At 41.8% G+C, this 16,459-nt stretch overlaps 1 protein-coding gene across 2 annotated transcripts in view; it reads right to left on the bottom strand.

Annotated features, from left to right (window-relative positions):
- The window catches only part of mertka (c-mer proto-oncogene tyrosine kinase a), a 120,694-nt gene that overhangs the window by 59,644 nt on the left and 44,591 nt on the right, over nt 1-16,459 (bottom strand). For both annotated transcript variants that reach the window (XM_048531744.2, XM_048531746.2), the window contains exons 5-8: nt 15,663-15,749; nt 10,700-10,815; nt 6,466-6,655; nt 4,634-4,779 (exon numbers count right to left, since the gene is read on the bottom strand). In XM_048531744.2, the coding sequence (XP_048387701.1) occupies nt 4,634-4,779; nt 6,466-6,655; nt 10,700-10,815; nt 15,663-15,749 (539 nt within the window). The remainder of the gene's footprint in view (nt 1-4,633; nt 4,780-6,465; nt 6,656-10,699; nt 10,816-15,662; nt 15,750-16,459) is intronic.

The following is a 16,459-nucleotide window of genomic DNA, read 5'->3' as shown; positions in this document are numbered from 1 at the left end:
TTGTTTCCTGCCAGTCACTATCATCAGAGGATCACAGGTTCCCTTGGGCAGTTTAAGTTCTTTCCTCAGCTATCTAGAGTTCAATGTGAACTTGCTTTTACAACATATTAACTTTAGAACGATAAGCTTGACTGGAAATTACATGATTTTTATCCAACAGAAAGAGCAATAGTGCCGACATCCTGTTTATTCACTTGGTTAAGGCAATTATTACACAGGAACAAGAGTAGGCTAATTATCCCCTTGAGCGTGTCCCACCATTTGATTCAATCTTGGCTAATCTGCACGTTGACCCCATGTACCTAACTTTGAGCCACATAACTAAATATCCTTAATTAACAGAAATCCTACTGACAGTTGTTTTGCTTTTACTATAATTTTACTTATTCTGAAAGTTCCTAGTGATCTCACCAGATCCAGTTGGAAGTCAATGGATATGCATATTTCAATCTGAATTGCCCATAGTTTTAAACCGGGGCTAACTTGGGTACTACAGCATTATGGCGATATTACAGGAGTAGCAGGCAATGAATTTGCACTGATGATCTCAAGACTTGCCTTCCAGATATCGAATTTAAAAGCCGGGTTCAATAATGCGATTTAGACAGAACATAGAACAATATAGCACTGCGCAGCCTCTTCAGCCCATGATGTTGTGCCGAGCCTTTACCCTAAACCCAAGGGCTACCTAACCTCCACCCCTACCTTATACTATCATCCAATATGCCTATCTAATAGCTGCTTAAATGTCTCTATTGAGGCCGTCTCCACTACCCTCTCCGGCAAGGCATTTCACGCCCCAACCACTCTCTCAGTATCTACTTCTGACGTCTCCCCTATATTTACCTCCACTCACTTGAAAATTATGCCCCCTCGTAGTAGCTACCTCCACCCTAGGAAAACGTTTCTGGCTGTCCACTCCATCTATACATCTGATCATTGTGTACACCTCTATCAAGTCACCTCTCATCCTTTGTCGTTCTCAAGAGAAAAGCCCTAGCTCTCTCAACCTTTCCTCATAAGACATTCCCTCCATTCCAGGCAACATCGTGGTAAATCTCCTTTGCATCTCTTCCAACTCTTCCACATCTTTCCTGTAATGAGGTGACCAGAACTGGACACAATGCTCCAGATGTGGCCAAACCAGGCTTTTGTACAGCTGGAGCATAACTTCATGGCCCTTGAACTCAAACCCTCTAACACACCATATGCCTTCTTAACAACTCTATCCACCTGGATGGCAGCTCTCCAGGAACTGTAGGCATGAACTCAAAGATCCTTCTGCTCCTCCACACTGCCAAGAATATTTCCGTTAACCCTGTATTCTGCTTTCAAGTTTGTCCTTCCCAAATGAATCACGTCACACTTTTTCAGGGCTAAACTCCATCTGCGACTTCTCGCATCAGCTCCGCATCCTTTCAATGTCCCTTTGTAACCTAAAACAGCGCTCTGCAGTCCACAACTCAACCCACGTTCCCATCATCCATGAACTTACTAATCCACTCTTCCACACCTACATCCAAATCATTTACGAAAATCACAAATAGAAGGGGACCCAGAACAGATCCCTGTGGTACATCACGCGTAACTGAGCTCCATGTTGAATATCTTCCGTCCACTACCACCCTTTGTCTTCTAAGGGTCAGTCAATTTTGAATCCAATCTGCCACATTTCCCCCATCCCATGCCTTCCTACTTTAAGAAGCAATCTGATGTAAAAGCTTATCCAGTTCACTGATGTACTTTAGGAATGATAATCTTCCATCCTTGCCCAGTCTGACCATCACTGCACTGTCTTCAGAAATTATTTAGCAAGCTCAGAAATTGCTGGAAAATCTCACTAGGTCTGGCAGCATCTGTGGAGCAAAAGCAGAGTTAATGTTTTGGGTGCGGCGACCCTTCTTTAGAACTGACTGTAGTGAGGGAAAGGTTAGTACATATTTTTTAAGATTAGATTAGATTCCCTACAGTACGGAAGCAGGCCCTTCAGCCCAACAAATCCACACCACCCCTTGAAGCATCCTACCCAGACGCATTCCCCTATAACCCACACACCCCTGAACACTACGGGCAATTTACAAGGGCAATCCACCTAGCCTGCACATCTTTGGGCTGTGGGAGGAAACCGGAGCACCCGGAGGAAACCCACGCAGACACGGGGAGAATGTGCAAACTCCACACAGACAGTTACCCGAGGCTGGAATTGAACCCGGGTCCCTGGCGCTGTGAGGCTGCAGTGCTAACCACTGAGCCACGGTGCCACCCAAAGCTAGAGAAGTGGGTTGAGTGATGGGGAAACAGTAGACAGTAGGTAGTGATGGAGTCCAGAGAGAGTTAAAAACAGTTGGGGAATCAAAGGAATAGGTAAAGATCAACCTGGGAGAATGAACAGCTGCTAATGGGGACCATTAGCCTCAGCCTGTTGCAGATCGTGAGAGAACCTTTACAAGAGAACATTCTACTTGGCCTTAACCTCGCCTGGCTATTTGTCACAGATGAAGCCATCCATGGTAGGAGCGATAGCTGTATAGTCCTTAAGTAGATGATATCCTGAGGTTACAATTCATTGTGTTTTGTGGAATTAACACATTCCTAGATTCACAAGAAATAGCATAGCTCAACACCGGGCGTTCATGAGACACTATGGACAATGACCAGCAATAGAATTATTTTAACAGCAATTTACAAACTTACAGCTCACATATCCCTTCCCTAGCATTACCATCAAGTCAGAGGATCAACCCTGGTTCAATAAGAGTACAAAAGAGAGCGTCAGAAGTAACACCAGGCAGAATCAAAAATGAAATGAATTCAAAGCAGGATCATACAAATAAACAGCAAATGCAGCATTCTATTGTCAACAGCCAATAAAGCAAAAAAAATTTCTTATACATTAAATGTCATTGTGGACAATTAGACAACTAACTGGAAGAAGAATATCCACAGGTATTCCCATCCTCAAGGGCAGTGGATTTTTTTTATTTGGACAGTGATGGTGTACAGGGAGATAGGGAAGAGACAGGAGTTTGGCACTAGATAATAGATCTAGACCAGATAATAGATCTGGTGCAGCCATAATGGGATGAATGGCCACCATTTGCACCAAAATAATAAATAATATTTCTGTGATTCAATGGTGGCAGGCAGTTTCCAGAATATCCATGCAAAAGACAAAGGTGAAGCATTTTTATACATCTTCAACCAAAAAGTACTGATTGAGACATCCATCGCTCCTCCAGAGGTGCACACAATACCAAGGAATGGCTGAAGGCACGGGGTGCTGTAAAGGCTTTAGGTCCTAACAACATCCCAGAGAAAAATTACCAAAGATGTATGCTCGAGCACTAGCCAGAGACCTAGTCAAGCTGTTCCAGAATAGCTACAATGCTGTCATCTATCAGACAATGTGAAATGTTGCTCTAATATGCCCTGAACACAAAAAAGCAGGCCAACTCCAAGTCAGTCAATTACAACTACATCAAACTACTCTCAATCATCAGAAGGTGGAATGGATTGTCAACAGAATTTCACTGATAAATCACTGATAAAAACATAATTCACTGATAAATCTGTTCACTGATTCTAAGTTTGGATTCTACCAAGACTACTGGGCTCCACGTATCATTGCAGTCTTAGCCATAGAATGGACAAGAGCTAAACTCCAAAGGTGAGGTAGGAGTGAATACACTTGATGTCAGGGCAAAATTTGGTCACAGGTACTACGTAGGGACCCTGGTAAAACTAAGACATATAAAATTAGTGGGTAAACTTCCCACTCACTGAAATCAGACCTACCACAAAAGGAAGAAGGCAGGAGGACAATTATTTAGCTCAGATCATTACTGCAGGAGATCATCAGGCTAAACATTTTCTAATCACCTGTTCAGCAAATATTATTACACATCTCTGGAAATGATTGGGAATGAATCCAGGCCTATTCATTCAGAACTAGGGACACTAACGCAGTGCCACAAGAACTTAATTTATCTGAACACAGGCAAAATTAACTGCAGCTTTGTGTGAGCAAGAACCCAGAGTAAACACTGCTATTAATTTGCTGATAATTGATAATTGTATAGAAAAACGATCACAGCGTGGCTGGTATGGAAAGGGAAAAACTGGTGTTGAAAGGGTTTTCACAGTTCTATTCCACACTTATCGCACTATCTAGAGTTGACATCTTAAGCTCAAATGGAAAGATGTGATAACTGGATTATCCCCAGCAGCAACATCCCAGAGTGTGCAATGAGCACAAAAATCAACATGTTTTCTCAAGCTAAAATAAATTTAGAAACAGGCCAAGAACAATTGAAAATTATAAGTAATTATTTAATCTTCTGATATGCTGATGAGCTCAGTAAGAGAAAAGGTCAGAAGGAGTTAGTCAAGGAGCTTGTTATTGCTAAACAGAGCGCTTAATACCAAAACATTGAACAGCAATTACATCATGTGCACCTTTGGATGTGTTTCTCATTCACAGTATAATCATTTCACTCAACACTGATGAGAAGTCGATCCTGTGATTTCCTTGAACCACCTGACTGCATAGAACAACAGCTGTTCCAGGATAAGTGTTAACCCCCCCAAAAAAGTCCTTTTTGTATTAGTTTTGAAGGGCTTTAAATGTACTTACATGGGAATTCCCACCTTCCCAATCATAGCTCAACATGTATCCCAACAGGATGCCATTAATTTCTTCCTCCGGAGGTCCAGCCCATTCAACAGTCAGGGAGGAATCACTCACCCGTATGCTGACATTATGAGGGGGTGCTGTTGGGACTGTAAAAGAAAGAAATGGATGAGTCATCTCATCTTCAAACTGCTTGTAGATTACTGCACTTAACAATTTCCTATGTATAAAGAGCAAACAGTGTAGAGAACACAGTGTTGTTATCCCAAAGGAATATGTGGTACAAATTGCTGGAGGGATGCCTGTGAAGGGCATGTTGGGTTTGGGGTTGAGTTCCACAGTGGTATTAGTGCTGGTGAGAAGGGGAAAGGGCAATTTGGTGATGTCTAATCAGATTGATTGTTCAAATGTGCAAGCTGCCACGGCATATTTATATCAGCTAAAATGACACAGGATTTTTTTGGTCAACTACTGAAATAGAAGTTGGATACAGAAAGAATATTTCCAGTTGTTGGGAAGAGAACAACTAAAGACCATCAGTGTAAGATAGTCACCAAGAAATATGAAAGAGAATTATTTCTCATCACATCAAAGCTTTCTCCCCATCCCTCCATCTTCCACCACCTCACCTCCATTTGAAACAGGACAAATGATTTGACAGATTTACAATTTCGCTGACAGAAATGAATGGGCAGCAACTTATATTTTATAAAGTAGTGAGTTTGGCTTGATAACACGATGATGAGACTAGTGAGGGGAAACATTACATCAAAAATAAGGAGAAGCGGAAGAGTTCAAGTGAGCGCCATCATTTGATAAGCTCACATCTGATCCTTTGCCTCAAATCCACTTTCCCCACATGGTGTCCTTATCTCTTAATCACTTTAAAGTCAAGAAATCTAATTATCTCTAGTTTGAAAATACCAACGAGGAATATCCATCGTTCTCTCAGACAGAGAATTTTAAACATTCACAACTCTTTGAGGAAAGAAATTTCTCCACATCACAACTTTAAGTGGCCAACTAATCTAGCGAATTTTTGAATTTAGAACATAGAACATAGAACATAGAACAGTACAGCACAGAACAGGCCCTTCAGCCCACAATGTTGTGCCGACCATTGATCCTCATGGATGCACCCTCAAATTTCTGTGACCATATGCATGTCCAGCAGTCTCTTAAATGACCCCAATGACCTTGCTTCCACAACTGCTGATTTGATTTGATTTGATTCATTATTGTCACGTACCAAGATGCAGTGAAAAGTATTGTTTTTCGTGCTGGCCAGACAAATCATTCCTTACGTAAGTACAACAGTGTACTGGAATTTATTGTTACAGCTTCAGAGAAAGCTCAGAGAACCTCTAATGTACAACAGCTCCGTTCATAAATCATTTAACAGTGGGCAAGGAGCTCTTTTTAAGTTTGCCAGCACTGCTTTCACTATTACTACATCCACTTTTTCAGAATCTTAAGATGTAGATTATTAGATTTAACAGATGTCAACTTTTAGTCTCATTAATTTCTGCTGAACTTTACATTAAAAAACTAATATCAACTACTCATTAGACCACACCCCCTCCACCTCTTTCCTTACACCGGCCCCAATCCTCACTGTTACTAATATATGTTTATATTTTCTATATAAAGGCAGAAAAAAATTATTTGGCTTATCTGGTAATACCTTATATCCTACTGTACCTTCTCCTGACTGCCCTCACCATTTACTAGGACTAACTGCTCCAATTAATGTTTGACAGTGACTTATGAAAATGGAAGAGATGAAGCCGTGCGAAAGGCCTTAACAACAAAGGAAATCTCAAAAAAAACCTCACCTCCTTCTATTGTTCTGGCTTCGACAGTAGAACAGTGCTTTGACCATCCAACTTCATTCTTACAAGAAACACAGATACTGTAGGATGTCATGGCTTGTAGCTGAAGGATCCCATACTCATAAGGTGGAACTGTAGTTTGATAGTTAAGCACTGGGCTGGTCTCGTTTTCAGCATCTTCAACTTTCCTAACCTGATCATAGAAACATAGAGCAAATACATTCTAGCATAAAGGACTTGTTGAATTCACTGAACCCCTGAGGGCACATATAGGCATAAAATCTAGGTGAGAGGTGACAAGTATATTGCTTATACAGTGAGCTATAATGTAAAAATGCACTGCCTGAAACATTGGTGGAAGCAGATTCAAGTAACTATTAAAAGGCATGTAGATTTATACCAACAGGAGGAGAGCAGAAGTGTGGGACTAATTAGACATCTGTTGGAAAGAGTCAGAAGAAACAGAACAGATAGAATGGCCTTCTTCCATGTATCATAACAAGACCATCTACAATGCTATGACATCGTACAAGCTTTCAGAATTCATGAACAATAAAGCACAACATTAACAATTGCAAGTTATACAGTGTCTTGAACAATCTTTTATATTGGAACACAGTTGGAGTAGTGAGAAAATTAGTGCAAGGTACTGAAAGTGATATTGAAGAATCTCTTGAGGGTGGGATGAGAGAAGTCCTGGGGAAGCATGCAGAGAGAGGATTAGAAAGCGCAGGGTTCACTTCCAGAATCTCAAACTTCTAATGCTGAATATTTCTATCAATAGAAATGTAGCCAATTAAACTATTTTGCCAGTAAACAAAATAATTCACTAGCTGTATTTTGGATGTCACTTGTCAGGCACACCACTGCCCATAAGTATATGTGACAGTAAACAATTTGAATTAACAAGCTTCATATCATCACATTCTTTAAAAAAAACTTCCTCTTGAACAACAATGCAAAAATCAATCTTGGTTCCAGCAAAATAAAATCTCATTTTTATATACACCTGATAAATATCCTAATTTTTGTTCCTGGGGTGTGGGTATCACTGGCGAGGTCAGCGTTTATCGGCCATCTCGAATTGTCTGGGTGATGGTGAGCTGTTGTTTTCAACTACTGCAGCCCACTTGGTGCAGGTTGACCCACAATGATGTTAGGGGAAGAGTTCCAGGATTTTGACCTACTCATTTGACTATTGTCATTTACTATTGGAATTCAAGTAAAACATCAGTAGACCATGGAATTCCCATTCCTGTTATCTGTGTGCTTGATTATTCCAACAATCATGCAGGAGTCTGCTATCCTCATTCCCAATACTTATGTGCTAAACCATCCCTAATCTCATTAAATGGCTGTGTCATACTGGGGAATGGCTGGGATATCAAACAGTATGAATTTTATTGGCGACAAAGGCAAAGATAGAGGCGAGTGTGCCTGAGCAGACCGGGTTCTGTAGAAATATTGGTGAGTGAAACTGGGGATGTGAGCGTAGCTAGCTAAGCTAGCACTACTGGCTTTGAGAGATGGGGGTGAACTACTGCAGTCAATCTGGTGCACATAATTCCAAGGTTCTTTTAGGAAGGGAATCAAACTCCTCGAATTCCCCTTCCTAACAGTAAACTGGGAGTACCCACACCAGATGGACTGCAGTTGTTCAAAGCAACCATTCACCTCTACCTTTTCCAGGCCTAATGGGCAACAAATGATGGCCTTCCCTAAGATACCCATAATGCATGAAAGAATAAGTTAAAAACGGCATTGCGGCAATTATTGCAGAATCATTGAAGATACAGCACAGGAGGAGGTGATCCAAAGTTTAGTGCCAACATTTGAAAGAGCTAACCTAACTAAGCTGACTACACTGCCTTTTTCCCGTACCTCTGGAATATTTCTCCTTTCAAGTTTTTGTCCAATTTCCTTTTGGAAGTTACTATTAAATCTCCTCCCACCATCCATTCAGGCAATGCATCCCAGACCAAAACTGGATGCATAAAAAAATTATACATGTTGCTTATTTTTCTTTTACTGATCTCCCTAATCCTTTGGTTACTTCTGTGACTGGAAACATTTCCTTTCATTTACTTCAAAGGCAGACATGGTTCAGAAATCCACATCTGCTAAACCAGTTTTCCTCTGAGAACACTAATTCCAGTTTCCATCAGAGAAGTAGACGCAAATGTTCACATCAGAGTGCCCGAACAGTAATTCGTACACTCAAAATCTTTGCAGTTACGCAAGAACAACATGGACCCAATATACGTTCACTCTTATCTGCAACGTTTGTGTACTCTGGAAGAAATAGGTGTTGTACATTTCACAGATCAGACTGGATATTAGCCAAATTCTGACATTAGCTCTTATGAAACGGTTCAGTGGTCAGCAGAGCATTCTGAAGTTTGTTTTGAAATTAATATACAATCCTCAGTGGTGGGGATAACGTCAGAAGGTGGTGAAATATAGACAACTATCCACTAAGTAATGACCACAAACACAAGCTGATTCTGCAATCCTTGACAGGAGAAACTGGGATTACCTTCTGTAATCCTATTTACTGTGATGAATCTGGCCAACAAAACTGAAGTAAATGACCACAGTCCGGAATTCCTCATGGTCAATTTACGGAAGAAGTTAATCAAATGCAAAAGAAGTAAGTGTTTGTGAGAAACAATATAAAATGATTAGTTAGGATATAGAATGCGCTACCTGGAAATAAATTCAGGTTCAACTGAGGAATCTAAGAGGGCACTGCATGATTATTTAGTTAGAGAAAGTGTATGCAAGGGTATGGGGGAAAAACAGAAGATTCGCACTAGGTAATGAAGCTTGTTTAAAGAGCAGTGTAGGCACAACTGGCCAAACAGCCTCCTTCTGCAGCATAACAAGTGTGATTCTGTGATGTTGACAGTCTTCTCCTGTCAGAAGACTTTACTATTGTGCTGCAACTTTCCTGGACCTCTAAGTACCCCACCCCTTTAACTTCAGTGGAAGTTTAAGTGAAAAATCACCCAGGGCTGGCTAATGCTCACTGCTGTCCAATGGCTCCTGTTAGAAACTGCAATGGACCTTACAGGAGTATAAAATTATAATCACACAACTACAGTTCCTGCCACAGTGGTCACAAAAAGACAAAATAGCCACTTCAGTAAAAGAAGAAGGCGTTGTCTATGGAACCGCATCCACTCAGAATTCAACATCTTCAGCAGGAGAGGGGTAAGAGAGCACATTGGAAAAACAAACTTCTTAGGAATGTGAGATAATAAAATGTGAGGCTGGATGAACACAGCAGGCCCAGCAGCATCTCAGGAGCACAAAAGCTGACGTTTCGGGCCTAGACCCTTCATCAGAGAGGGGGATGGGGTGAGGGTTCTGGAATAAATAGGGAGAGAGGGGGAGGCGGAGAGAAAAGAAGATAGGTGGAGAGGAGAGTATAGGTGGGGAGGTAGGGAGGGGATAGGTCAGTCCAGGGAAGACGGACAGGTCAAGGAGGTAGGATGAGGTTAGTAGGTAGGAGATGGAGGTGCGGCTTGGGGTGGGAGGAGGGGATAGGTGAGAGGAAGAACAGGTTAGGGAGGCAGAGACAGGTTGGACTGGTTTTGGGATGCAGTGGGTGGAGGGGAAGAGCTGGGCTGGTTGTGTGGTGCAGTGGGGGGAGGGGGTGAACTGGGCTGGTTTAGGGATGCGGTGGGGGAAGGGGACATTTTGAAGCTGGTGAAGTCCACATTGATACCATTGGGCTGCAGGGTTCCCAAGCGGAATATGAGTTGCTGTTCCTGCAACCTTCGGGTGGCATCATTGTGGCACTGCAGGAGGCTTTTGTTGTGGAAGATGGTGGCTCTCAGAAGATCAGAAGGATGGAGCAAACCCAATTTGCCTCTTTTAAAATAAATGCAGTGAGCAATTGCTGCCATTCTTTTCTTTGGACAGATAAAATACCTCTGGTGTCAAATCCGTCATGAGTTAATGCGCATTTCAGACCACTGGATCTGCAATCCTTAAAAGTCAGTGGTCTGTTCAAGAGAATTAAGAATCTGTTTTGGCTTTACGTTTGCTGAATCATGCATACTGCAAAGTCACAGCCAATAAGCTGCAGCCCACAGGTAATAAACAGGAAAACTGCCAAGATCTAACGCATCTGCATGTGAGTCACAGAAGAGCAGTTGGTCTAAATCAGCAATAATTCTCTGCAATCATTCAGTCCCTGCAGGAACGGCACTGTAAGGTTAGTTAAATTTACCTGGAATAGGCAAGTGTTGAGTGAGGAGTATCCATCAAAGCCAGGCTCCCATGAAACTACAACTGTATGCGCTGTTTGATTCTTAATCTGTAGGTTCATCGGTGCATGTGGAACATCTAAGACAAAAAAAGTTATAGCATGTTATTGCACTTGTTGAAGATCATATGTATTTTGATGCACAATGCAGCTTCCTTCCTACTATAAATCCACCGGACTAACACATTGCATTGCTCCTGCATTTGGGGAGGGCTCACGATTTGCAACAAACCTGTGCACAATCATGATGAAGCAGGCAGCTGTCTTCAGCCTTGCTTCTTAAACAATAATAGCATTCAGCCAAGCTGCTGGCTGGCTGAAAACTCAAATGGGGTCCCCGCGGTATGCCAGACTAGCATGTGTTCATCCGGCCTGCACCTCTTAAAAGGTAAGTGCCGTCCAAGCGGCTGTAAGAAGTTGGATACCAAAATAGAACAACAGCCAAGAGACGGAACTTCCAGTTTCTCGAACGCAGCACTCAAAGTCTAAGTTGAGGAGGCCAACAGCAGAAGACTGGCTATGCTTCTGCGGAAGGCCAAGAAGCACTCAAGAAAGAAAGTGCCTTCATCATTTTCCCATCTGGAGACCGAGCAGTTCAGACCGAACATGTAGAACACCCACCTCTCATTGTTTCCATATCCCTCCTGCTCCCGCAGGCACATCATTTGAATGCATTGAAACAGACGTTGTCACTTTTTGCTCTCTCTTGAAGAGTAATGTGGCCCATAGCCATAGAATCAATAATAGAGGTGTACCTACACCACTAAATCCCACAAGGAGACTCATTCTGTGTCAGTGAGGCAATTGTGATAGTGACAATTTAATTTGGTACTGCTAAGGTCATGCAGAATGATGGGAAATTCACTCCAACGCTCTTAATCAAATTTCACCTCATGCACTTATCTGACATAGAAATAGGTATTGAGATTATAAATCTTTTGCTTTCATCTCACACACTCCTCCCTTACCCTACTAACGGTGTGTTTCCAGATATGCAGGGACTGCTATTTGACCAGCTAGTGCAGTTACCTGAGGCAAGGCAAGAGCTGCTCCATCAGCACAGAAGCATCACGGCTTGATTTGACATTTGCAGCCATCATCTGAGATACTGGTACAGCATGTAGCTGATAATGCAGGATAAAGTCATGAACTATATTTGACGAGTCACCAGACACAAGTGGGCTGCAAACCAGGCATATTTTTGGGCTGGCTTCTCACAACATGAGATCACAGATGAGTTATGTTACATGGGGCTTAAGAGAGGATTTCACAGGGCCTACAGGACAATGTTGTAAATATGCACACACAGATGCTTAGTGCATTAGCAGATAGCACCTTGTTCCTGTCAGGGACAATAGCAGAGTCAGGACCAAACAAGACACAGGGCATCATGAGGAAGTTGAAGCCCATCCATTCAGGCATAGAAGTGGTGACTAACTCCATGCTTGAGGATGAATTGTGATGAAGCATCTTAGAGCCACTGTATCACAGCCAGCAATCACTTAATGTCTCAGTTCTGTACTGGAAGTTCAGATGGGATCAAGAGTCTCAGATTGATGCTATCATCCCAGTGCTTAAAAGGACAGTGTATTTACAAATAAAACCATCAGGCAGTCTTCAACCTGGAATTGTGGTAACAATACAGCTGACCACTTTATAGTAACCTTGCTGAGAACAGATACATGTGTATTTGAGGTGAAGACAATCTCAAAACTGGGTTCTAATGAAAGATCATCAACCAGAACAGATAATTCTGTTTCTCTCTTAATAGATAATGTTGACACGTTCATTATTGCCATAAACATGTTTTCATTACAGACTCAACTGTGATGCCTCTTGTTGTTGAACAGTCATGCCAGGTTCATGCGTGAAGAGCTGACTAATGTTCAACTCAATTTTTGGTGGAGTTTCCACCTTGTTACTTTTGCAATGTTGATCTATATCATCATCACCATGGTCAACTTTGCTAATGTTCAGTTCAGTTGTCATCCCATCTCTGCTTTCCATAAAGCTGAACGAATCTTAAATCCAAATGCAATGCACCATTGTTTCAGTCTTCACCAAATTCCATTAAATCTCTCCGTTCTCTCTCTCCAACTTATTTACTGAATCTTTTCCAGCCAATTATCTCAATCCACACTGATTGTTTGGGTCCATGCTCCCTGGGCTCTAAAAAAAGGTTGTTCTTTTGACCATGATGCCCATTCCCTCCGCACCTCCCTTCCACATTCACTTTGCTTTTTTACCTCCCGCACTGTATTCAATAGCTTCCTAAATGAAAGCTCTTTCTAATTCCAATTAATGGGAGAATACCGAGAGTTTGACACAAGGTGAGGGAAATTAATAACAAAAGAACATTAGAAATAGTAGAAGGAGTAGGTCGTTTTTCCCCTCAAACCTGCTTTGCCATTCAACAATATTTAACTGATCTGCTCTAAACCTCAGCTCCTCTTTTGAGCCAGCTCCTCATTGCCCTCAATTCCCTGACAATTTAAAAATCCATCTGCCTCATCTTTAAATACTTTGTAATGTAACTTCCACAACTCTCTGGTTAGAGAATTCCAAACATTCACCACCTGCTGAGAGAAGAAATTCCTTCACATCTCAGTATATATGCATGGTCCCGGATTTGGTAACAACATACTCCAGTTTTGATGTGGAGGGGCCAATGTTGGACTGGGGCAGACAATGACTTCATCTGACAAAGACCAGTTGATCCAAAAGCTTGTGATTTCAAATAAACCTGTTGGACAATAACCTGGTGTCTTGTGACTTCTGCCCTCGTTTTGGGATTACCCTACACTAGAAACATCTTCTCAGCATTTACCCTGTCGAGCCCCCCAGAACCCTGTCTGTTTCAATAATATCACACCTCATTCTCCTTAACTCTGGCCTGATTAACTCTTCTTGATAAATTAAGACCCTCATCCCACGAATCAGCCCAATAAATCTCTTTTGAAAGGCCTCCTATGCTAGTACATCCTTTTTCAAACACAGTGATCAAAACTCTACACAGTACTCCAGGTCCAGTAGGAACTGCTGATGCTGGAGAATCTGAGATAACATGGTGTGAAGCTGGATGAACACAGCAGGCCAAGGAGCATCAGAGGTGCAGGAAAGTTTGACGTTTTAGGTCAGGACCCTGCTTCAGAAGCTTCCCTGTGTTATCACAGTACACCAGGTGCTGTTTTACCAACACCCTCCATAGTTGGATGCAAATTTCCCTAATTTTAAAGTACAAACTCCCTACCAATAAAGATAATTGATGTAAATGTCCACACATGGCTGATGGTAGCAGGACAAGTCAAGAAGCTGGTGGAAGCACGTAGAATCCTTTAAGAGCCAAGATATAGAATATAAGAACAGGGAGGTTAAGCTGGAACTGTAACATCATTAATTCAGCCATAACTTGAGCAATGTGAGTGGTTCTAGGGGTCATGTTATTATAGAAATAATGCCGAAGACAGGGTACAGAGGAAATTTACAAGGATGTTGCAGGACCGGATGATAAAAAAATTGAATGGTTTATTCGCCTTGCAAGAGAGAAGGCTGAGGGGAAATCTGATTGAGAGAGACTTGATTTGATTGAGATACACAGAAGAGTGAGGCCCTTGGATAGAGTGGACATAAAGAGCCCGTATCTCTTAGCAGAGAGGTCAATGGCTGAGGACATTGATTTAAAATGATTACGAGAAGGATTATTGAGAAGGTAAGGAGAAAGGTTTCCACTCAACGATGGTTGGGATCTGGACCTCACTGTTCAAGATAGCAGTCAAGGCTGAAAACTTTGATTCATTTAAACGCTGTCTGATGTGTGCAAATGCCACAACCTGTAGGACTGTGGATCAAATGGTGGACAAGGGGATCAGGCTAGGCAGCTTGTCTTTCTGTGTCCAGCACAGACAAGATGGGCCAAACAGGCTCTTCCTGTGCAATAAACTTACTAAAATTCTATCTTGCTCACTCAATCTTCCAAATTTAGTTTTTAAAATCACAGCTTGGTCTCCAATTCATTATTTTCAACGAGTTCCAAAGCATTTCTTTACAAGTAATAGAGGTACAAAGTGCTGTTGATGTTGCAACAGTTCAGGGTAGCCACTGCCCGCAAAAATCAGACCCGAGAAAAATATTTTCTTTAAAGCTCTTTCAATGGGATGTGGGTGTTGCTGACTAGGCCAGCCATTAGATGTCCATCCCAAATTTCCCTGCACTTAACAGTCACCCACACTGTAGTGGATCTGGAGTGAAATGTAGGCCAGATAAGGGGAAAATAGCAGAACTCTTTTTCTAAAAGGACATTAGTGAGGCGGGCGGTTTTTAATACTGTTCGGAGCTGGTTTCATGGTCACAATTACTGAGCCTTGCTTTCAATTCCAGATTCAATTAGATGAATTGCCTAGCAAGAGAATGAAAGGTCATTGGTGATATGCAGGAATATAGAGTTGAGCTTAAAATCAGATTGGCCATGATTTTATTGGATGGCGGGGCAGGTTCAAATGGCTCAGTGGCCTCTTCTTGTTCCTTATTAGCATGTCCTAATGTTTGCAGTTTAATTCCACCAGCTGCTGCAGTAGGATTTGAGCAGCCTAGCCTCTGGATGACGAATTCAGTGTTATAACCACGACACCTCTGTCTCTCAATAATTGACAGTGATTTCAAGAAAGCATGGCAAACAAACTTAGCTAAAGGTATGTAGTATAGACTGTTAAATATTAACAGAGCCGTGCACTCCCTCACAGTGGAACTGTACTGCCAATCTAATTTTATCAGAGACTGTGTTCATTCATGTAGACAACAGTCCCACAGTGATTCTAGGTATGCTACAGCAATGGAAACAGAATAGCTCCAAGAAAACGTGTGACTGTGGCATTTAGATTAAATATTTAGTAGGGAAAAACACAGTAATAACCATTGACATGTTACATACCCTTGATGTTAACCCGGGCTTCCTTTGAAACTGCTACTCCTTTTGGATTGTGTGCTTCACAGCTATATCTCGTCCGTTCATTAATTCCTAAATTGGAAAAATAAATAAGGATAAAATGAACCGAAGCTCACTATGTAGTAATTCTTAAAAATCTGACAGTAGAGGCAAATATCAACAGAACTACTGTTTCATATGGACAAGTTGAAGCCAAGAGTTTCTGTTAAAAGTCAGGAATTAAACTGTACATTTACTTTGCATCAGAAGAAGAGATCCCAGTTACTTGCAAAAACCAGTTTTAAGGAATTGTCAACTTTTTGGTTCCAAAGAATTTCTAAACTAACCAACCCTGTCATTCAAGAAAGGTCGCACACCTGAATACAGGGAAAAGCAATAATGTATTGGCTATAGATAATAAAATGTGAGGCTGGATGAACACAGCAGGCCCAGCAGCAGCTCAGGAGCACAAAAGCTGACGTTTCGGGCCTAGACCCTTCATCAGAGAGTCTAGGCCCGAAACGTCAGCTTTTGTGCTCCTGAGATGATTCTGGGCCTGCTGTGTTCATCCAGCCTCACATTTTATTATCTTGGATTCTCCAGCATCTGCAGTTCCCATTATCTCTGAATGTATTGGCTATAGATCCTTTTGCCTCATTTTTTGTGTGTGCAACCCTGAGGAAAACAGAAAGGAAGAAGCCGTATTTGTTAAACACACAAGATATTTAGTCAACTCTCAGTAAAGTCATGCATGAAGGATGAATGGTCAACATCCACCTATACAAACCTCGAGTCTGCTAATC

This window comes from Stegostoma tigrinum, chromosome 4, assembly GCF_030684315.1.
Source record: "Stegostoma tigrinum isolate sSteTig4 chromosome 4, sSteTig4.hap1, whole genome shotgun sequence".
In the NCBI taxonomy this organism is placed as follows: Eukaryota; Metazoa; Chordata; class Chondrichthyes; order Orectolobiformes; family Stegostomatidae; genus Stegostoma; species Stegostoma tigrinum.
The sequence above is the reverse complement of the archived record's forward strand: the minus strand, read 5'-3'. Positions and strand labels throughout refer to the sequence as shown.